The 21,978-nt window shown below is 43.4% G+C and overlaps 2 protein-coding genes across 2 annotated transcripts in view; one reads left to right on the top strand and one right to left on the bottom strand.

Annotated features, from left to right (window-relative positions):
* The window catches only part of RNF17 (ring finger protein 17), a 145,817-nt gene extending 141,618 nt beyond the window's left edge, over positions 1-4,199 (top strand). Inside the window, exons 34-35 of the mRNA XM_006879553.1 lie at positions 811-1,000; positions 4,101-4,199. Of these exons, the coding sequence (XP_006879615.1) occupies positions 811-1,000; positions 4,101-4,199 (289 nt within the window). The remainder of the gene's footprint in view (positions 1-810; positions 1,001-4,100) is intronic.
* A 2,450-nt stretch (positions 4,200-6,649) lies between these two features.
* CENPJ (centromere protein J) overlaps positions 6,650-21,978 on the bottom strand; it is a 39,063-nt gene continuing 23,734 nt past the window's right edge. The window contains exons 9-16 of the mRNA XM_006879552.1: positions 19,408-19,650; positions 16,336-16,420; positions 11,455-11,525; positions 11,182-11,292; positions 8,660-8,800; positions 8,493-8,577; positions 8,296-8,416; positions 6,650-6,842 (exon numbers count right to left, since the gene is read on the bottom strand). Of these exons, the coding sequence (XP_006879614.1) occupies positions 6,650-6,842; positions 8,296-8,416; positions 8,493-8,577; positions 8,660-8,800; positions 11,182-11,292; positions 11,455-11,525; positions 16,336-16,420; positions 19,408-19,650 (1,050 nt within the window). The remainder of the gene's footprint in view (positions 6,843-8,295; positions 8,417-8,492; positions 8,578-8,659; positions 8,801-11,181; positions 11,293-11,454; positions 11,526-16,335; positions 16,421-19,407; positions 19,651-21,978) is intronic.

The following is a 21,978-nucleotide window of genomic DNA, read 5'->3' as shown; positions in this document are numbered from 1 at the left end:
CTCTTGAGTTGATTTCCTGTGCACGGCATTGTGTATATTGTCCACATGGGCAAGTTACATTCTCAAATATTTCATCCAGATTGTGGAGTTGATATCTTCCCATTGACTTACATAATTTTTCATTTCTTTCAACACTGTTTTACAGTTTTCACTGTACAAATCTTGCACTCTTGTTACACTGTTCAGTACTTTCTTTGAGCTATTGCATAATGGATTTTGGGGGGGGGAGGTTGTTGGGGTTTTTTTGTTTGTTTTTGGTGAGAAAAATTTGTATTTAGAATTAGCCAACTGGACTCCATTTTGTTGGCAACATCCAGAGCATCATAGTCAGGAGCAAGTCGAACATAGGCCTTCTTCTCTCCATCAGGACTAACCAAAGTGTTGACCTTGGCCACATCAATGTCATAGAGCTCCTTTACAGCTTGTTTAATTTGGTGCTTGTTGGCCTTGACATCCACAGTGAACGCAAGTGTTATCTCCTGTCTTCTTCATGGCTGACTCGGTGGCCAGGAGAACTTGATGATGGCATAGTCGTCAAGCTTGTTTCTCCTGAGGGTGCTTCTGGGGTATTTGGGCTGACTTTGGAGTCTCAGCGTCTTAGGCCACTGGAAGGTGGGTGACGTGCAGATCTTTTTTTTTTGCCTGTGGATGACCTTCAGGACTGCCTTTTGGCCTTTAATGCCTTTGCTTTGGCTTCAGTTTAGGGAGGGGCAGGGGCTTCCTTCATTTTCAGCACCATCATAGAAAGGGATGCATAATGTGTTTTGTAAGAGAATTTTAATTTTGATGTTTGATACGCATTTTTTACAGGCTGCGTCAAATTCCACTTCACCTTATGCAGTATCCAACTCGAGCCGTTAAAGTTATCTTGGCAGGATTTAAACCTCCTGTAAGAGATTCAGGGAAGACAAGAATACCGTATTGTCCCACGTGGAGCATGGAAGCACTGTGGGCCATGATAGACTGTCTTCAAGGAAAACAGCTTTATGCTTCTTCCGTGGTAAATACCTACTGTTTAGCCAAAGTGTTCATGATAGTATCTCGAACGTCTCTGTTAACAGTTGTTGTTGTTGATTGTCTTTGAGTTGAGCACGACTCATAGCGACCCTACGAACAAAAAGCCTGAAGCCCCTCTACAACTATTGACATTTATGAAAGTTCATAGTTTCCAGAGGCATGTGGTTTAGGAAGTGGATGTCACTCCTGCTTAAGTGTTTTATGTCTGTGCAGTTCTAAGTCCAAAATGAAGAGTAGCTGTAGTATGATGAGCAGGTACGCACAGCTGACCCTTTAACTAGGTTTGAAATCCACAGGGACCATTTGCATCTATTTCCCCCCCCCTTCAGAATGCTGTGTTACTAACGTATTTCAGTAGAACATGACCTCTTGTGTTTCCCACATTTTTCACTGTGTTTAATACAATTCTGTAGATCCTAAATAATGTAAGAGACTCAAAGTGTCCCAGGAGGTGCTGAAAGTGTTCACGAAAGGCAAAGTCACATTAGAAGGAAAAATTGAATTGTTTGATATGAACCATGGATTGAGGTTTGCAACTAGGGCAGCCTGTCACTTCCAGAGAAAGGAATCCAGTCTAAGGAGCGCAGTGAAAAAAAAAAAAGAGGAAATACATGATGCCATTGCTGCAGCTGTGCCAGCAGGCACGAAGACTCGCACACTTTGAGCAATGAAAATGCAGATTTTATGTGGGTTGAGGACATAATACAGATAAGCATACAAAGAATGTGTGAGTTTACTGTTCATCATCAAAGACTTCTGGTCAGGTGTAACGATGAATGATTGTTTCTGAAGAGTCAGAAGTGATATGCTGATTAATTTAGGGGGAAGGTGGCAGCACCCCTAATCCCTCACCTTGTTCAAGGAACAGCTGAACTAGTCTTGTAAAAGTGGTTTAACATGTTTATACTTTGTATTCGGCCGCTTGTTGCATACTGTCAAGTTGGAACCATGCCATAGTGGGCCCTCCAGTGGGTTTCCACAGGCAGGTGGAGATTGTGCATCCTTCCCCCATGGAGTGGCTGATAGACTCTCAACTGCAGACCTTTGGGATTGCAGTGCAGCTTCCTGCCACTAGGCCACAAGAGCTCCCTCTGAAATAGGATGAAGTAATACAATACAGGCATGGGCGACTTTCCCAAGGAAAAAGGGAAAAACAAGGACTTTTTCTGTGTGGAAAAATCAGGAAACTGTGTTGAGCTATGTCTAGCTACTTCTTAGTTAAAACTCAAGTATTTATTAAGTGAATAGAGATGAAAGTGACTTGAGCTACACCTTGAAAGATGACTCTGGAAAACAGGAAGGATGTTTTCATCAAAGTCCTAAAAACTCCAGTTGCACTAACCTCTCACTTGTCCTCACTCTGAATTGCTCAGTGTAGTAGTAGATCCTGTATGAACAGCTTCAGTTTTTATAAGAAGCTCTAGACTGGCTTTAATAGAAATGTGCTTACTATTTTAAATAGAGGCTGGGCTGCAAGGATGTTTTATGTTTAGTGTTTTGAACTTGGAAAATTTTCCATGTGCACCTGTGGCTCTGCTGAGGTATTAGAGTCCAGGTACCGGAGGTGCCAAAAGGCAGCCAGCTGGAGAGTGATCACGTAGCAGCAGCCTCCTGTATGTGGGAAGCAGGCGCTTTATCGCTGGCATCACTTCAGCCTAACTGGCCACACTCCTTTTTCATACCTACCTGGTCCCTATAAGGCACATGATTTAGGGAAGGAGTCATATTTAAGCCTTGCTTAGAAAGTGCTTTTTTGAAAATGTATGTACATATAATGCTGTGTGTACAAAATATTGTAGATTATTCAGTTAAGAATTGACAGTGAAAATTTAAGAAAGGACAAATACTCGTATATGTACCTATATGGATACAAGCTCTGGTGGCTTTGTGGTAAGGAGCGGCACTGCCGTTCTGAAGACACACAGTTCAAATCTAACAGCTGCCCTTTGGGAGAAGGATGAACAGTCTCTGTGTGATTTACAGCCTCTGCACACCTGCTGGAGGGTCAGCCATAGGTCGGTTCCAGCTCGATGGTACGTAACAACACATGGAGAAGGAGGCCTGCTGCTGTAGTAAAATGTTCTGCAGCTACCAAATGGGAATGTTTCACAAAGATGTGTAGCAGTCTGTTTCTCTAAAAATTACAACCTTGCAAACTCTGGGCAAATTGTACTGTTAAAATTAAATTTACTGTGAGTAAAACTGACTTGTTAGTGATACACACACACACAATTAAAAAAATAACTATAGTCACTTCTCTGAATAACATTCAGAGTCCAATCAGCTGATGCACAAAGGGTAATACTTTAAGCATAGATGTAGATTAATTTTTAACAGTTCTTGTGTTAAAGCCTTTCCTCTCCACCTAGGAAAACCTTTTGACCCGAGTGGTGGAAACAGGCTTCAGGATCTGCCCTGTGGGGCGTTGGTTAGAGACTTGGCCCATACTTCCAAAACACCAACCACTGGAAACCCTGTGGAACACACAGTTCTGTTTTGATGCACATGGTCACAAGTTGGCACTGACTTGATGTCAGCTGGTTTTTTTAGGAAAATCTTGAGGACAGCTTAACCATTTCTAGAGCAAAAGAATGGGAAGATAGGCTGTAGGAGAGAGCCACCCAGACTGCTTTGGGAATATGTGGCTGAAAGCAAAGTGCTGCCCCGTCCTGAGCCTTCTCCAGGACCGGTCAGTCCACTGTGACCCATGGGATGTGTAATGGCTGTTTTTCATAAGTTGCCAGGCCTTTCTTCCTGGTCTTAGTCTAGCAAGTCCACAGAAGTACTCTATTTAGCTTAACAACACACAGTCCTCTAATGACAGATGACTGAAGGCTGCACATGATGGGCACTGGCCACTATTGAAACTCTGTGCTCCTCATTAAGGACGAGAATTTTACCACTGTCTCATCAGTGTCCTCTTTGAATTATAAATAAACCAAGAAAATGGCTTTTCTCTCCTTTGAAATAAAGCAGACACCAGGTAACAAATAAAACAAATATTGTCAGAAAACATCATTTTTAGGCTGAGGCCCCCAAATGGTGGGTAACACTGGGAAACAAGATCTTTCCATTCATTTCAGGCTCAGGCGCCAGAACCCATCGTGAGATTATATGAAGATGCGCAGCACCCAGTTTATATGTCATTAGTAGAAATGGGGCTCGCGGACAGAGACGAATGAGGTAAGTATGCTCAAGTGCATAGCTGCAATCATAACCATCACAGGGCATGTGACTCATACAGCAATACGATTAATGCCGTAAGAGCCCCCAGCCAGGATTCTTCCTTGCTCTGAGGAATGACAGCCAAGTGCCAAGAGTGTGTCTGCCAGCTCTCTCCTCCACAGCCCTTTCTCACCCACTGAGCCCCGGTGTCAGAAAGCCTGCCCCGATGGGTGGGCGCTGTCTCTCAGGGTCTGCGCACAGCACTGGACGCAGTCATGCCCTGTTAACAAAATGGGTCAACAATACACGTTCTCTCTTATAAATGTGTCAGCAGCTAGATTTGAACATTAAGCAAAGGTTTAAAATAATTTGCATTTTGTTTTTCAGGTTGTGTCGTGTACACTGCGACCAGTCCAGAAGAGTTTTTTCATTTAGATTGTTTCTTACAGGCTTATATTTCTTGACTTGTTTGTTCTGCAATGTTGCAGTCGTCTCCCTACCTCAACCCCTTACATGTTGAACCATTAGAAATTATATGAATAGTAGTTAATAAATCCTTGCTTTCAAACATTTTCTTGTTTACCATAATTTTTAAAGTATTTCAAGCGCATAAAAAGAAATTAAGCTGTTTTATAACTAATGTAGATCCAGCTTAAAAAAATAAGACTTTAGTGAAAGCTGTGTGGTACTGCCCGTACATCCACTGTTTGTCCTCTGGAGAAGTCGTCACTGCTGTGCACTTGGCGATTCCTATTCCAAGTCTTTATCATTTTTATATATGAATGTATCTTTACACAGTATATGCTTTTGCTCTGCGTATGTTTAAACATAATGGCATCACAGGGGTTTTTTTCTGTACTGTTTACCCTTGTTGGCCTCTGTAGCTCTTCTTTATTTACTTGGATTGCTCTGTTCATCTGTGTGGACCACACACTGTTAGATGGTTAGGCTGTTCCAGGATTTTTTTCCTCTATTACATTCCTTGTAGGACCCCTTGTGTACACAGGAGAGGTTTTCTAGGGTATCTCTACACAAAAGGCCAAGCTCAGCAGTTTCCCATACCTCCATAGTGTGCGCTCCCTACCAGTACTGGGTACGGCCAGACAGCGGATGCTGCCGTAAGACCATCTGCTTTATTGTGCCATCCCGGGCTCAGCAGTGAGTGAGGTTAAGAGGTTTTTCACGTGTTTCTATTTGCCCATTTTTCCGTGGAATTGTCATGAGCTTTAGGGCTGCCGGGGATTCCTGGGGCATGCATGGCACGTGCCCTCGCCAGTCCGTGCCTTCTGCTGTCTGTGGGTAGCTTCTGACGAGCAGAGATTTTTTAGCATTTCCTCTAAGGACTGTGCTGCTTGTGTTTATGAAAGAATTCTTTTTCATATTCAGATCTTATATCCATTCTGGGTAATGTTACCAACACTTACCTGGTACTAAACATACAGGCGAGTTCTCACCCAGTCGTGTAATTTTACTCACAGGTGATGCTGAGGACACCTGGCTTCCACTAGGAAGCAGAAATGAAAGTGGGAGGTAACTTAGACCAGCTCAGTAGTAGTTATGCACCTTCATTCTCAGGTGTTCCATAAATTAGTCACCGTGTCGTTATGTGCCATTGAGTCACCTGAGACTCGTCACCTTAGTTACTGTTACTTTCTTACTATAACCTGAATTCAAAGAATGAACTTTTAAACTCCCCCATTCTGTCAGTTAAGAGAGCTGCTGCTGTACATCACGTGCTTTAACGTTAGTATTAATTAGAGGAGTGAGAAACTGTGCTGTGATCGAAAGGCAGACAGTTCAAATCTGCCAGCCGCTTAACAAGAAGGCAATGGGCAGCCTCCTCTGCGTGATTTCCTGCCTCTAAAGCCCTGGAGACTCGAGGGCACACAGCAGCTACTATGTAATGTTTTGGTTAGAGATGTTCATGCTGTAAGCTTCCTCTGCAAGTTGATGATCTGAGACCAGTGTGTCCTGGTGGACTTTTAAAACCCTCTTCAGCCAGTGAAAGCAGCATCCATTTGGTGTTCTTCAAACTTCACAGGCACAGTTATAGGGAGTGCTGGTGGCCTATTGGGAAGAAGCTGTGCTGTAGTCCCAAAGGCACAGGGTTTGAATCCACAAGCCAGTCTGTGAGGAAGGATGGGCAAGCTCCTCTCGTGTGATGAACAACCTCTGAAAAGCCGTCGTAGGGTCAGGTACAGAGTTCCGACTCTACAGCACTTGGCACCACGCAGAGTTTTACTGCCGCTGCTTTTAGTCATGAGTGTAACTGAAGACGGCGTGAGTTAATTGTCAAGTTGTCCTAGTGCTCTTCCAGAAAATGAACAAACTATAAGCTTTTAATCAAAACTTAATCTTTACCATTTGTACATATAACACACAGAGTAAGTATAAATTAGAGTCCAGAAAAATACACCTTTTTATAAGAAAATCAGGTCAATGTTATTTCATGATTAACCACGACTCGTTACAGTTTAGTGTCCATGAGCACGTTCCCATCCTTGTCTTTGACTCTGACTCGACCAGAAGAGTATTTGGTTTCTTGGTGGCCATTTGCGTAGACAGTTTTAACAGTGCCGTCAGGGTATTCCCGCCTCTTGAACTGCGTGGTGTGGAGTTCTCTCTGGCCATTATTGAACTCTATGATTTTATTGCCATCACTGTAAATTTAAAAAAATAATTTCATTTCTTAAGAAAAAATGGTTCATGTAACAAAGAAATTATTAGGTTTTGTTTTTCTTACAAGTATTTACATTTTAAAAATAACAACCGTTGCCTAAAAGACGTCTTGATTATAGCAGTTACTTGTTATGCAGACATCCCTGAGTACTATTCCACGTGGAAGTCCTTCCCCTTCCACAGTATCTCCATGTAGACTGGCAGTTGCGATTATTGGATTTGTACTTAACCTTTTTTAACCTAAGAGTGTTTGGCCTTCTGCACCTTTTTAAAAAAATGGCTAGGACATTAAATACCATATGAGTGCATGCTCTATAGGAGGTAAAGAAAAGAGCCGCGTTCACAAAGAAGGGATGAAGAGGTTTTAAGAGCTGTATGAAAGCAGTGGACTGAAGAAGCAGAAGGTGGGAACACGGCTGCTTTACTGATGTGCACGAATACAGCTGTGCTGTGCAGTTAGAAATACAGGCGTCGGGCGAGACGGGGAATGACTTAACACAGGGCCAAGGACTAGCGGTGGGCTTTCTGTTGTTTTACTCCTCTCATGCTGAGAGCCACTGTCTTAAAGTACAGTCCTTGGATCTGCAGCATCACCAGGAATATACTTTATCAGAGCTGACCCACAGCGGGCCCTCCAGTGGGTTCTCGGGCAGTTAACTAGAGAGGAGACTGCTCAACCTCCCGCCATGGAGCAGCGGTCAGCTTAAACCATGTCCCCCTGAGACTGCAGCACAGCTGCTTACCGGTGAAAATTACGGGGGAGGGGCCCAACACTCAGAATCAAACAAGCCCTCAAGGCGCCCAAATACACCGTGAAGTTTGAGAACAACTGCTCCAAGTGTGAAAGGAAACTCTGAATGTAGAAACAGGCACTGAATGAATTAAGGTATCTGGAATTTGCTTGACTATATACATTTAAAAAAAGAGATAAACTCATGGATTAACTGTCAAAGCTGGGTGAATTTAGAGGAAATTATTCAGTGACATAAGTCTCAAAAGGACAAATATTTGTATAAAAGCACTATTCTAAAAAGCTGAAGAAAGGTTTACGTACAGAATCATCCCTGGAGCGTTGCTGGAATAGAGGCAGTAGTATGGAGTAAAAATGAACAGGTTACAGACACTGGGTAAACCAAAAGGTAACATAAAAGAATTATATGACAAGGTCTGATTAACCTGTAATCATTATAATAAACTAAAATGCGTATGAGTCACTGAATGAATAAAACTGGAACCTTTCACTCAAATCACAGTGAAAGAAAATACTGGTATCACAATTCCAAAAGGTCCAGAACTTTGGCACCTGCCCCCAAGGTGTCTTAGATTTAGTTCACATTTGTTAATAAAATTCTGAATGTCTTACAAAGATATAAATGCTGTATAAAAAAATTCTGTTTTTGATAATCATGAAGCTAAACTGAACACGTATCTTACCGTTGTACTCGGACAATAGTACCATCTGGAAAGATGCTTTCCTCTTGTCCATCAACAAATAAGTTTTTAATAGTCTGGTCAGGAAATGTGATTTCTTTTCTTCCATCTGGGAAGTGTTTTTCTGTTTAAAAAAAAGTTTACTGTAATTACTTCAGGTTTTCAAGGGAAGACTCTTAATAGAGGAAGTCAGTTCTTACCTATCTGTCCACTTGAGAAATGTAACACCTGCAGTCCTTCTGGGTAAGTAGTGTGAGTGGCCTGGGCAGCAGCATAGTAGTAGATCTGTAAAGACGCAAGGACAGAAGGTCGTCTTCCTCAAGGGAGGATCAGGCGACAGAGGAAGAACGTTCCTCGGGAAACCTACCACTCTCTGATCCGGCAGAACCTGCTTCACGTCTCCGTTAAAGAAAGTGACGGTCAGAGTCTTGCCATCTGCACTCACATCCTTCCGAGTCCCATTTGGAAACAGAACAATGTGGCACCCATTTTTTAAAAGCTTTTCTATCTAAAAGAAAGGAAACCAAATGGTCAATATGCAGGATACCCTCCTGAAGTCACAGGACAAAAAAAATAGCTCTAATTCTCTGCTAGTCACTTCTCTTGAAATTTCTCCAAGTAAAACAGTCCCTCAAAAAGGAAACAATACTGTCTTTAACAGTCTCAACTCTCAGCAGTCAATGTAACAATTCCTGGGTCACTCATTTCCCCAAAGCAGCCTCATATTTTTAGTTTTTCAAAGAAATTCACCTGTAAATACCTTGATATCTCAAATTGAAAAAATGTATAACATGACCAAAACTAATCACACCTAACTTAATTCCTTGCTGGCATAGTTTCCATCAATGCTATTTTTCCAAAACGTGTTTTTTTTAAAGTATTTTACGGTTGATTTCTTTGACGTGGGATCAGAACAAGGACAGTACACACAACTTGGCTGGTTCTGTATCTAGAATCTTAAGCTTCAACAGCCCTCGCCTACCTTTTTTTTTTGGAAAAAAAAAAGCAATTGTTGATGGTCACTGACCAAGTAGAATTTTCAACCTTTTTAATTGGGTTGATTACTTCACATGGTGTCACTTAACATCTTCTGTATTCCCCTGTATTTCTTTTTTTTTTCCTACCCTCATTTTCCTTAAAATACTAGTAACTGTATTTAGAGGGCGCTCTGGTGGCTAAGTGGTAAGGAGCTGCGATAGCCAACCCCAATCTGCAAAGGGTTTCAAAGGAGGATTGGCAGTCTCCTCTGATGGGATTTACTGCCTCTGAAAACCGGCTGGAGGGTCAGCTAAGAAGCAGTGGCACGCAACAACAGAGGCATGATGAAATTCAGATTGTTTTGACAAGAATACGTTACAGGTGTGACTACGTTTACTACAAGCAGGGATGACACGGGTACGTCATTCCATGGACCAGTATTGGGTTAAGTGGGTGAAAAGTCGTGTGGACCACTTCATCCATACATGTGCCATGAGCAGCTGGTGTGCCCTGACTGCACAGAAGGGAAGCCTCAGACCATCTCCTGAGGACACATCAGAAGGCGGCAGAGGACTTGCTAGTAAGATGCCAGTGCAGTCTGGATGTCAACCAAGCCTCTTGGTGCTAAAAAGTAAATCCGATGGTTAAAAGGTACAATTTATCTGACACAGTATGTGAATTCTCAGAACAAAACGGCAGAACTACAGCTAGTCTGTTCTTAATGTCGACATTAACAAGTTTGTGTCGTGTCCGTTTGGTACATTGATCACTTAAGCCCCCTTTTCCTGCAGTGACTTCCACAGTCACTGATGTCTGCTGCTGTATTTACTGGAAGTTACAAACTGGTAACTGTCGCTAGCTGGGCATTTTTCTAAAAAAAAAAAAACTTTCCTCATCACGTCTTTGTTACCCTGTGGTAATGTGCTGTGTCGAAACAGAACCACACATAGCTGACCCCCCCAGCTGTTTTCAGAGGCTGCACAACTGCACAAGAGGAGACTGCCCATCCTTCTCCCTTTGAGCAGCTGGTGGATTTGAACTGCCTACCTTTGGGTTCCTTACCCATTAGGCCACCTTAGAAAATAAGGGTTTGAGTCCACCAGCTGTTTTCTAAGAGAAAGAAGGGCACTCCCATGAGATGCACAGGCTCTGAAAACCCACTAAGGGTCAGCAATGCCTGAGAACAGGAAATGGGAGTCTGGGGACCTGGCAGGTAAGCAATTGCACTGCCAAACCAAAGGCAAGTGGTTCGAGTCCACCACCTACTCCCAACAGTGAAAGATGGACCATCTCCCACAGGACTTGGACCATCTGAAAACCCGCCGGAGGGACAGCAAGGATTCTGTTCCAACATGAAAGAATTGAGCACAGGAAAAACCTGTTTACTTTTGACTATTTTTAAATCAGATTTTAGTCTTACTTAAGTAAAATCTGAATATCTGAAAATTTTCAGTGACTCTCAGGAAGAAATTCCTTTACCATCTACCATTTGGCAACTCTGTTTGCTAAATTCCCTTGCCTTTACTGCTCTTCTGTCTGGAACACTTACCTGCTCTTATTCCATTTAAAAACTAAGAATAAAAACGTGTAGGCTGCAGATGGTAAGAAAGGTACCAAACACAGGATGAGTATTAAGAGAGTCTTCAGGAAAGTTAAGACTTAGAATAGATTGAGACTCTTAAGTGTCAAGGACTAGAGAAGGCTTCTTAGCTATGTACAGAGCAAAAACACAATGAGGTAAAACAAACCACAGTCCTTGTAGCCACTTCTGAATTAAAAATGGAAACTGAATACATGCTGTGCACGGACATTTTTAGAGGAGCCCAAAGACCATAATCCAAGGTACATCCACCTTCAAGGGTCGTTATCATGCTTGCTTATTTTATAGCATCTGCTAAAAAATTTTCTAACCTTTCCATCAGGATGATTGATTTCCTCCTGAATTTCTTCTTTTTCTTCTTCTTCTTTACATTCAGAATCTGGGACTCTTGTTGGTTCAAATGGCTCCCGGGGTGAGGTAGCCTATAAAAATAAGACTTCACATCTATCCAGAAAGATAAGCAATATTTTACCATCACAAGATTCTGTGCTTAGTGTTAAGTTTACATGGTTTAGAAATTTAAATTAAGTAACTACTATCAAACTTCTGCATTTTTCCTCTAATATATAAACATAGAGATTTACTTGTCCCTTCTCCTTCTCCAGACTGCTTTTTTCACGAGGAAGTGCAGGCTTGGGTCTTCTTGATGGATTACCTGTTAAAAATTCATTTTCAGAGTTTCAACATTCTTCATTATAAAAATTCAAACATTTATTGAACCACTCCTCATAATGTCTTTGTTTTTTGTTTTCACCTTGAATTTTAACGATTCTCAGAATTTATAATCTGGACAAATAATGCTCAAATAACCTAATCGATGGTTTCAAAGGTATTCTGGAGGCAAAAACAAAAGAAGTTAGCAATTGTGGGTTTGAAAGTAAAGATAAACCAAAAAATGGACCTAATAATGAGTAAAGGATTTGATCTAACCAAATAATAACTGAGTATTTAATTAAAGTGCCCGAGGGACTGCAGTGTAAACATTTCAGGTCATGAACAGCATACTAACCATGTATGGTATTAATAATACACATTCTTAGCAAACAGTATACACATTAATAAGACATTATTAAAACAAATGCACACAAATTAATAATACACATAAATACACAGTATTAAAATGTGCACACACACAAAATGACATGGATTTTTTAAAATATATTGAAATCCTACTATTTTCTGTATACCAATGGAGCCAAATGTGTGATTTATAAGGGAAAACCAATAAAGGGCCTCAACTAAGTCCTGGGATCTGATGGAGGCCCTAGTTAAAAAATGTAATTAAAACAAAATTAACAAAAATAATGTTTTAACATCCTACTGTGATGAGGAGACTGGGATTTTCAAGGCTTTCAAGTGGCCACCTCAGGTCTGATGATTGGTGTAGCTCTCCGATTTTCTTCACTCTTTATTCATGACAAAGAGATGTAGAAAAAAAGAGGACAGAGAGACCACTACAACCTCTACAACACCAGACCAGAACTGGATGGTGCCCAGCTACCACTGCTGACCATGCCAGGAGGGGCTCTAGCAGCGGGACTTGCCACTGCCGACCTCGCCAGGAGGGGTCTTAGCAGAGGGACCTACCACTGCTGACCTCATCAAGAAGGGTCCTTGCTAGGAAATGATACACCAGACATAAAGCTAGGAAAGGCAGCAGGTAAGCCAAAGAAAAGACCCTTAACAAGAAGGACTGATGTGACCACCACAGTGGGCTGGAGCAGGACAGAGACCGTGGGCACTGGACAGGGCAAGGTTCAGATCTGCTATTAACAGTCCCTTATCAGTCACAGGTGACCCGACAGCACCTAACAGCAGCAACAAATACCTGATAGAGTTTTAATTTCTGATATAAAGAACAAAAGACAGCAATCAAAAAGTGGCTAATGGAACTGAAAAGAAGCTTGACAAAGATTCATAGATGGCAAGCAAGCACACAAAAAGATGTTCCATTTCACTAGAAAAATGGAAATCAAAGCCACTATCACTTCATATCTAATAAGATGGTATCTTCTCAGCCTAAAAATGGGCTTTTTTAAAAGCCAGTACTGTTAGCCCCCTCTGGTCCCCAGCTGTCTTAGCTGCAGGACTAGGATAAAAGAATGATTTCCACACTGGACAGCAAGACTTGAGGGAGACTGGAGCAAGTTCCTGGTGCTAGTGGTGGCAATGCTGTGGTGAAACAGGGAAGGAGGGACCTAAGGCTTCTCGTATTTGTGCTGATCACAGAGGTTTTGCTCTTCTTGCCCAACGTTTGAAAGAGAAGCTGCCTTACTTACAACTGCTCTGACACAAACGTTATTGGATGGCTTGGATTTGATGAACTGAAACCAGAGCCTGCACTAATTGAGAAATTGTGCCTTGGAACTTGGGCTAACACCTAGACTTGCATTGGGTGATACTCTACCTTCTCCACTCTCCAACTTACTTCCCTAAATAACGCCAGTCTCGGTACCACAACTGTGTGAGTCAGCAACAAAGAAACACACCTCTTGCTGTCAGGGTGGCTCTAGAGGTTTGCTGGGGCTGGGCTAAGGGCTCCTTAGCCGCTTTCTGCTCTGGGGCGGTGAGGGGCTGTGCTAGTCTCACTCCCTCTGGCCCTCTCAGAGAGATGCTCTCGGCCTTGTGCCCTGTGTGCCATTTTCTCCTCTTCACAAAATTAATGTTTGTAAGGATGAGGAATTAATTGAAACCTTCATGCAACAGCACTAAAACTGGAAAATTACAAAGCTACTATGGGAAACATCATGACAATTCCTCAAAAAATTAAAGAGCATTACCCTATACCCCAGCAATTCCTTGCCTAGGTATACAGAAGAGTTACTTGTATGTCACTGTTCGTGACGACATCCTTCCCAGTAGCCAGAAGGTGGAAATAACCAGAATGACCATCAAAAGATGAAGAGAGAGCTACTTGGATGCTCGTTAAGAGATAGCTGGCTTTGTAACAAATGCAGGAAAACTACTTGGATGGTTTCAGTTCCTGAGGGGTTTGGAAATGGATAAACACAATGTGTTCTATACATCCAAAAAGATCAAATATACAGAGACTAACACGCACTGCTAGTTACCAGGCAGAATGAAAAGGGGGCACTGCCTAGGGACACTGAACTTCTGTTCATAGTAAAATCTGAAAACCGTGGTGATGGCTGGCAACATAACGAGCATTAGATCAGTGAAATGTACAGGAGAAAAGGCCGACGTGGCAAACACTTTTACGTATGTTTAGCAGACAAAAAGGACAAAAACTAAAACTCAATTACATTGAAGAATTCTGGTTCAGACAGTAATAGAAAATGAGAATGGGAACGCTGACACGTCATGACAAAAGTAACCAAAGTTATGGAACAAGTGCTATGAAAACTGTCACCCAAAACACAATCTTTAAAAACAAGAACCATAAAGAAGAAAAAAGATGTACACAAATGTACAAATGGAAAAGGTAAATCCAGACTCGAAGAAAATACTTCAATGCTTATACCAGACTTTTAAATGAGCAACGGATGAGTGCAGGCAATTCACCGTAGAGAAAATATAAACAGGCACTCAATAATCAAAAAGAAGTTCATACAACCTACCAGTAACCAGGGAAATACACATTAAAACTGCACCAGCTCACCAGGCTCCTAGCCATCTGGCTGTCCAAAACGTTAAAGCCTGACCATATCAAGTGTTGACAAATACAAAGGGCCTATCAATATGCTGACAGTAATAAATGGTAAAGCGATTTGCACAACACAGACAAAACCTCCAAAGTTGTCCAAGTCTGGTATGACTCAGCATCCCACTCCAGATAACACAATGCAAAGAAACAGCCCCGTTATACAGGGCTCAGTGACCCTGACCAAGTGCAACAAGCTTACAGTGAAATCTGTGTAGCTGTTGACATGACTAAACCAGATTTTACGAGGGTCAGTGTGGGTAGGCCCTGAAATATTGAGAGGAAAAAGCAAACTGCAGAAGGATACAGAATATGAAGCAATACTATAATGATTAATGGACATAATGGAATGAATTTTAAAAAGCATGAGAATGCTAACGGTAGAAATTGAGAGAGGAGGATATACAAGGGCTTCAATTTTCTAATGTCTCCTTAAATTTAGTAAAACTTGCTCTCTGCTCCTCGTCGATCCAGATTGCCCTCTCTTCTTGTGCAGCCTCAGCCGCATCCCTGAGACACGATGGTGAAGGTCGGAGTAAACGGATTTGGCCGCATTGGGCGCCTGGTCACCACGGCTGCTTTTCACTCTAACAAAGTGGATATTGTCGCCATCAATGATCCCTTCATTGACCTCAACTACATGGTCTATATGTTCCAATATGATTCCACCCATGGCAAGTTCAACGGCACTGTCAAGGCTGAGAATGGGAGGCTGGTCATCAATGGGAAAGTTATCACTATCTTCCGGGAGCGAGATCCCGCCAACATCACGTGGGGTGATGCTGGTGCTGAGTATGTTGTGGAGTCCACTGGTGTCTTCACAACCTTGGAGAAGGCTGGGGCTCACTTGAAGGGTGGTGCCAAACGAGTAATCATCTCTGCTCCTTCTGCTGATGCCCCCATGTTTGTGATGGGCATGAACCATGAAAAGTATGACAACTCTCTCAAGATTGTCAGCAATGCCTCCTGCACCACCAACTGCTTGGCTCCCCTGGCCAAGGTCATCTATGACAACTTCGGCATTGTAGAGGGACTCATGACCACAGTCCATGCCATCACTGCCACCCAGAAGACTGTGGATGGCCCCTCTGGAAAGCTGTGGCGTGATGGCCGTGGAGCTGCCCAGAACATCATCCCTGCATCTACTGGCGCTGCCAAGGCCGTGGGCAAGGTCATCCCTGAACTGAATGGGAAACTTACCGGCATGGCTTTCCGTGTCCCCACCCCCAATGTGTCAGTTGTGGACCTGACCTGCCGTCTGGAGAAAGCTGCCAAATATGATGACATCAAGAAAGTAGTAAAGCAGGCATCAGAAGGGCCCCTCAAGGGCATCCTGGGATACACTGAAGACCAGGTTGTCTCCTGTGACTTTAATAGTGACACCCACTCTTCCACCTTTGATGCTGGGGCTGGCATTGCCCTGAACGACCACTTTGTCAAACTCATTTCCTGGTATGACAATGAATTTGGCTACAGCAACCGGGTGGTCGACCTGATGGTTCACATGGCCTCCAAAGAATAAGATCCCCTTGGACCACCAGCCCCAGCAATAGCACTAGAAGAGAGAGAGAGAGACCCTCAGCTGCTGGGGAGTCCTTGCCCCAATTTGATCCTCCCACACAGAGAATCTCACACCCTTGACACAAGTTTCCATCAAATCCCCCTGAGAAAGGGGAGGGGCTTGGTGAGCCCATCTTGTCATGTACCATCAATAAAGTACACTGTACTCAGAAAAGAAAAAAAAAATTTAGTAAGACTTTAGTCTTGATATATTTCATTTAAAAAATAATGAAAAACCTCCTACCTTGTGTGGGCAAACAGTTTTTCTTGTATTTTTCTACCTGGGTTCCTGAAGAAATCTGACTTTTTGGAAAGCAAACTGATGGGTTCTGTAGTGTAAGAAATCATTGTGAATATAAATGTTAGTCCACATGTAGGTACAATGCCTTAAATTAACAGAACTCTGCTCGTGATGAGAACGTTTTCAGTTGATCTGTTGCCCCTATTTAATGCCAAGTGTCCCCTGCTATCCAGAAGAAAAGTATTCCTATGAAACCTTTTCAAAAATCCAAATAGGGCAAACCAACATGCAGTCACCATTAACTTACATGGGGAAAATTCTGAGCATCTCAACCAGACTTACAAGCTGTTTGAAGTCCCACAGTTAAGGGCCTACGCTTTCTGTCTCTCAAAATCCAGCATCCCTGCGCAGTTTAAACTCTTGGCTTAGTGCCGTGACTCTGCACATACGCCAAACTGCCTGGTCCCTCATTCTGTACTATTCATTCAGAAAGCTTAAAAGGGAAAAAAACAACAGTGTGAACAATTCTAACCTCAAGCTCTCGTGGCTCAGTGGGAAGGAGCTGCACTACCAACCCAAAGGCACGAGGTTCAAATCCACCACCTGCTCTGGGGGAAAAAGATGGGCAGTCTCCTCCCATGCGATTTTACTGCCCCTGAAAACCTGCTGCAGGATCAGCTGCGAGTCAGTTCTGAATCAACACTACACAACCACCTCACTGACGCAGTCCTGGGCTAACACAAAGGCGGTGCTTCTCTGGGGGTTCAAATCCACCAGCCTTACTGAGGGAAACAGCTGAGTCTTGTGCCCTGCAATGTAGCGTCTTGGAAACCCAATGGAGGGTCAGCTATGAGGTGGAACAACAGTGAGAGACAGAGCGGACCCTCAGCTCCGTCCAGGAATCGGACCACATTTCCCCATCTACTGCTTTTTCTCACTCATATGCAACTATTACACACGTTCTCCTGTCAACCTCAAGTCCTCTCTCAGCTAAAAGACTATGCTTTCTACTGCACGAAGTTGAAGCAATTGGAAATACTGTAAGCTTCCACCACCTACTTACCCCCTAACTTCATTAAACAAAACCAAAATAACCTGAAAGCAAACCTGCCACCATCCAGTGTGTATATATATCGGTGGTGGCGGTTGTTAGGTGCCATCGAGTTGAGTACCACTCAGCAACCGTATGAACACAGATGTGAACCTTGCTCTGTCCCGGGCCATCCTCACCATTTCTGACATACTCGAACCCACTGCCACAGTCACTACGTCAACCCTTCTCACTGAGGGTCTTTCCCTCTTTTGCAGAACCTCCAACTTGCTAACAAAGGTTGTACTGGAAGACAGCATGGCTGCCCTTGGCTATTTCTTCAACAGCAAAGAGGAGTAGTTACAAGGCGGACTTGATGGTTCACAATGCCACAGATACTCTCTTGCCTTTTAAAGAGGAGTTTGCCAGTACCTGAGCTAAAAGATGAAACAATCTGACAGCTCCAAACATTCCAGTTTTGAATGAAGCCCTTGTGACACTCAAATTTCTCTTGGGTGAGCTCTGGCAGCCTAATGGTAAGGAACTGCGCTTCCAACAAGAGGGCATGGGGTTCGAAACCACCAGCCGCTCCGCCAGAGAAAAGATGCACAGTCTCCTCCCCTGTGATTTACTGCCTCTGAAAACCCACTGGAAGATCAGCTCAGATTTGCTGGGACATAACAATCACATTTTCAAGCACATTTCCAGACTGGGAAATGAACACCAGGTTTTGAAGGCTCTAAGTTGCATGGGAGGAGGTTATGCACCTCCCTTCCACGGAGCCACTGGTGGACTTGACACACTGGCGAGGCGAGGCCTTTGGGGTAGTGGCACACTCCCTACACCACCCCGACATTTGCAGAACTGAATTCTCCAGAGACACCTGCTCTGTAAGCTCTCTCCATGCCGTCGAGGCAACTCCCCACAGGCTCCATCTATCAGTCATCAATGATTTCTACTCAGTGAATCTGATGTTCTATTTCCAGGCCTTATTTTCGTTTCCAGCAGCAGTATGCCACTGTTGATCACTCCCCCCTCCTGGACAGATGTCCGTGCACTCTGTCCGGACACCACTCTTCCTTCATGTCCTACGTCCTTCTCTGGCTGCCCATGCTCCTGCCCCCTGCTGTTCCTCCCTCATCTCTGTCCTCCCAGCACTGGTGACCTTTTCCAGCCAGACCTCACAGCCCCAAGACCCCAAACTGCTATCTCCAGCTTGGGCCTCTCCTGATATGATTACTAAGTCACAAGCGTTCCTGCTTAAATCCACTAAGTCTCTATCAGATATAAAGTGAATTTACTAACATTAAAATGTTTACCTAACTCATCTATTCAGAGCTCTCCGATGGCTTCCTATCTGACTCCGAATAAAACCCACGCACTCATCTATTAGGACCGACCATGCCCTCTCTGTCCTCCACGGATCTCAGCTCCGGGAACTGTCTCCACACACTGGACTGTAGCCTCTCCATCCTCCACGGATCTCATCACTCTCTGTCCTCCACGGATCTCTGCTCCAGGAACTGTCTCCATGTGCAGGGCTGTAGCTGCTCTGGTCACTATGCCATTCCTCCAGCCCACTGGGGCAGACCACTGACAGCAGGCCCTCCTACACACGTGGCCTCACTCCTCCTGCTACCCGCTTCACACAGGACCCAGCCTGGCTTCCTCACTCGTGTCCTTCAGCTCATGAATGAAACGTCTCTTCCTCAGCACAGCCCCCTCCTCCTATCTGCAGCTGCAACACCCTCACCCTCTCTCTGCTGCTTCTCCTCGGCTGCTTATTTGTGGTCTTTCTCAACTACTCGAATATAATTCCATGAGGTCAAGGAATTCTATCTGCTTAGCTGATACTGGATTGAAAAGGATCAGATGCATGGGAGTCTGTGAAAACATTACTTGATTAACTGAGATTGCTGCCGACTGTGGCATCCCTCCTTTAGAAGAATTCTAAAAATGGACTCTATAATTACTGGTATGGCAGTGGGCCAACAGTTTACTATCAGCTCCTGATGTGATAAAACCCACCTGCCCCGAAGACTTACCATGGGCTCCTCTCTCCTCGAAGCCGTCACACCCGCGTCGGCCTTTATGCTGCATTCAATCGCTGCTGCTCTCTTCCAGGCATCGAGCCGGAATCTCTCCATCACTTTTATTTCTTCCCGGAGGTCTGTGTTCTCCTTGACCAACGCCTCTATCTGGCTTCTAAGGCGGCTATGTGTACTTGACCATTTGGCTTCTTTTCTCTTCAAATCTTCCTGCAAATCTGCTATTTGCTGTTTTAAAGCCTCAAAGGGGATAAGGTGGGGAAACGGCATTACCAAAATGAAAATGGTGTCACACAGCATTAAAGACACAGCAACCAAAGAGAACAGCCCTTCCAAACGGCGACGTCAAGCAATGGCACTTCTATGACTGCCAGAGTGGGATCCACCTGGAGCCTCCTCTCATCTCACACAACAGAATTAACTCCAGAAGTTAGACGCAATTTCAGAGATCATTACAAATATACTGCCATTAAGGAATAAAGGTCTAAAGTAGAAAGTGAGAGAGAAAAAAAAAAGGATAAACAAGAGACCTGGTGAAGACAAAGAGGAATTCATGGCGCAATCGAAGAGAGTGTTGAGAAAGGAAGAGTAAGGATTCGAACAAAGTATAACGAAACGAGGTTATTTCTCTAATGTAATCCTTTACAACTGTTAAATAAGATGCTCTTTGTTAAGATACAGGATTTCAGCATGCGACAAGCATCAATGTAAAAAGAAAAAAGTCATGAACATAATTACTGCTGTTGGGTGCCATCCCGTCCACTCCAACTCCCAGGGCCTTTATATACAAACCAAAGGAAATCCCGCGCTAACCAGGGCCACCCCGCCGCCTCTGCCTGTTTGCTGCAGTCACTGTGTCATGCTAACTCCCTGAGGTAAACCTGGAATGTCTCCAAAACCAGTGACACCACCAGGTGTTCCCAACATGGTAAATCAGGTGGGCAGGCTTAACTGTGCACCTTTTGTACATTCTGAACTGAATATATTGTTTTAAATAAAACCTGCAATATAGTTAAGATTCCTCAACCACCTGCGCTTATTAGGATGACACAACGTTGCTTGCTAAAAGGGAAGTGGGTATCAAAGGCTTGCTGCAGAAGATCAAGGACTACAGCCTTCAGTATAGGTTACATCTTAACATCAAAAGGACAAAGGCACACGAGCTCTGGTGGCCTGGAGACAAGAAGATGCACTGCAAGACCAGAGGTGCATGGTTCAAATCCACCAGAGGCTCTGCTGGAGAAGGCAGGACAATCTCTTCCTATACCAGTCAGATCCGATTTGACGTTAGACACAAAAGAAATTAACAAATTTAAAAAAATAAATAAAAAAGGACAAAGGTCTTCTCTACAGGACCAACAGCCAGCATTATGGTAGGTGGAGAAATGACTGAAGCTGTCAATGATTTCATTTTGCTTGGATCAACAATCAACACCCTTACAGTACCAATACCAACAGTCAGGAAATTGCACTGGACAAGTCTGTTGTCAGAAACCTCTCCAAAACAGGGAAGAGCAATGATGTCAGTCAGTCTGAAGATCAAGGTGTGCCAGATTTAGGCCATGGTCTCTTCTTAAACACCTGCTACGCCTCAGAGAGCTGGACCATGAATAAGGATGACAGAATTGATGTCTTTGAGTTGTGCAGATGGAGAAGAGTGCAGAACATCCCATGGACTGCCAAAAGAACAAACAGGTATGTCCTGGAGAAGGTGAAACCAGAGTGCTCCTTGGAGGCAAGGATGGTGACGCTTCGTCTTTCATACCTGGGACATGTAGCTAGGTGAGGCTGCTCCTTGGAGAGGGACATCATGCTTGGAAAGAGAGAGGGTCAGAGACGGAGAGGAAGACCCCCAGTGAGATGGATTGACACAGTGACTTCAGCAAGGGGCTCTAGTGTGTCAGAGATGATGAGGATGGCGCAGGAGAGGACAGGCTTCGAGTCAGCTGTTCAAAGGGCTGCTAAGAGTCATACTCAACTCAAAACCACCTAACGACAAGCAAAACATAATGGCTTCTTTTCTCCTACAGAAATGAAGACCTCAACCATATATCGTAACTTAGGCCAGAGCTGTGAAGACTGGTCAAGAACTGCATGCTATGTGAGAAAGAAGGCAAAGGATGAAAGTAAAAGAAGCTACATGGGAAAGAAGGCAAAGCATTTAAAATATGAAAGGTTTACCTTTATTTTATACGGTAACAGCCATTTTAAATTTGTCTTTTGATAAATCCAAATTTTCATTTCAGGAAGTCCAATTTACCAGGGTTCTTGTTTACTTTCATAGTTCTTTGTCTCTTATAAATCCTTGCACACACCAGTAACACAAATGCACCCACTTTTTAATAACTTTCTGGTTTTAACTACAAATGCATTAGTTGCTTTTTTCACCCACAACTTAATTCCACAGACTGTGTCCATTTCTAACTTTGAAATAAATAGGAATCACAATTTGACCTTTTGGTTACAAGTTTAAACAATTAACACCAAATTTTTCTATGTGCCTAAAACTATTATAAATTATTAGAAGTAATAGTATTTGTGGTGTGGTGGTGTTATGTACCGCCAAGT

Source organism: Elephantulus edwardii, unplaced genomic scaffold (assembly GCF_000299155.1).
Source record: "Elephantulus edwardii isolate Elephantulus edwardi_28Jun2011 unplaced genomic scaffold, EleEdw1.0 scaffold00004, whole genome shotgun sequence".
In the NCBI taxonomy this organism is placed as follows: domain Eukaryota; kingdom Metazoa; phylum Chordata; class Mammalia; order Macroscelidea; family Macroscelididae; genus Elephantulus; species Elephantulus edwardii.
The sequence above is the reverse complement of the archived record's forward strand: the minus strand, read 5'-3'. Positions and strand labels throughout refer to the sequence as shown.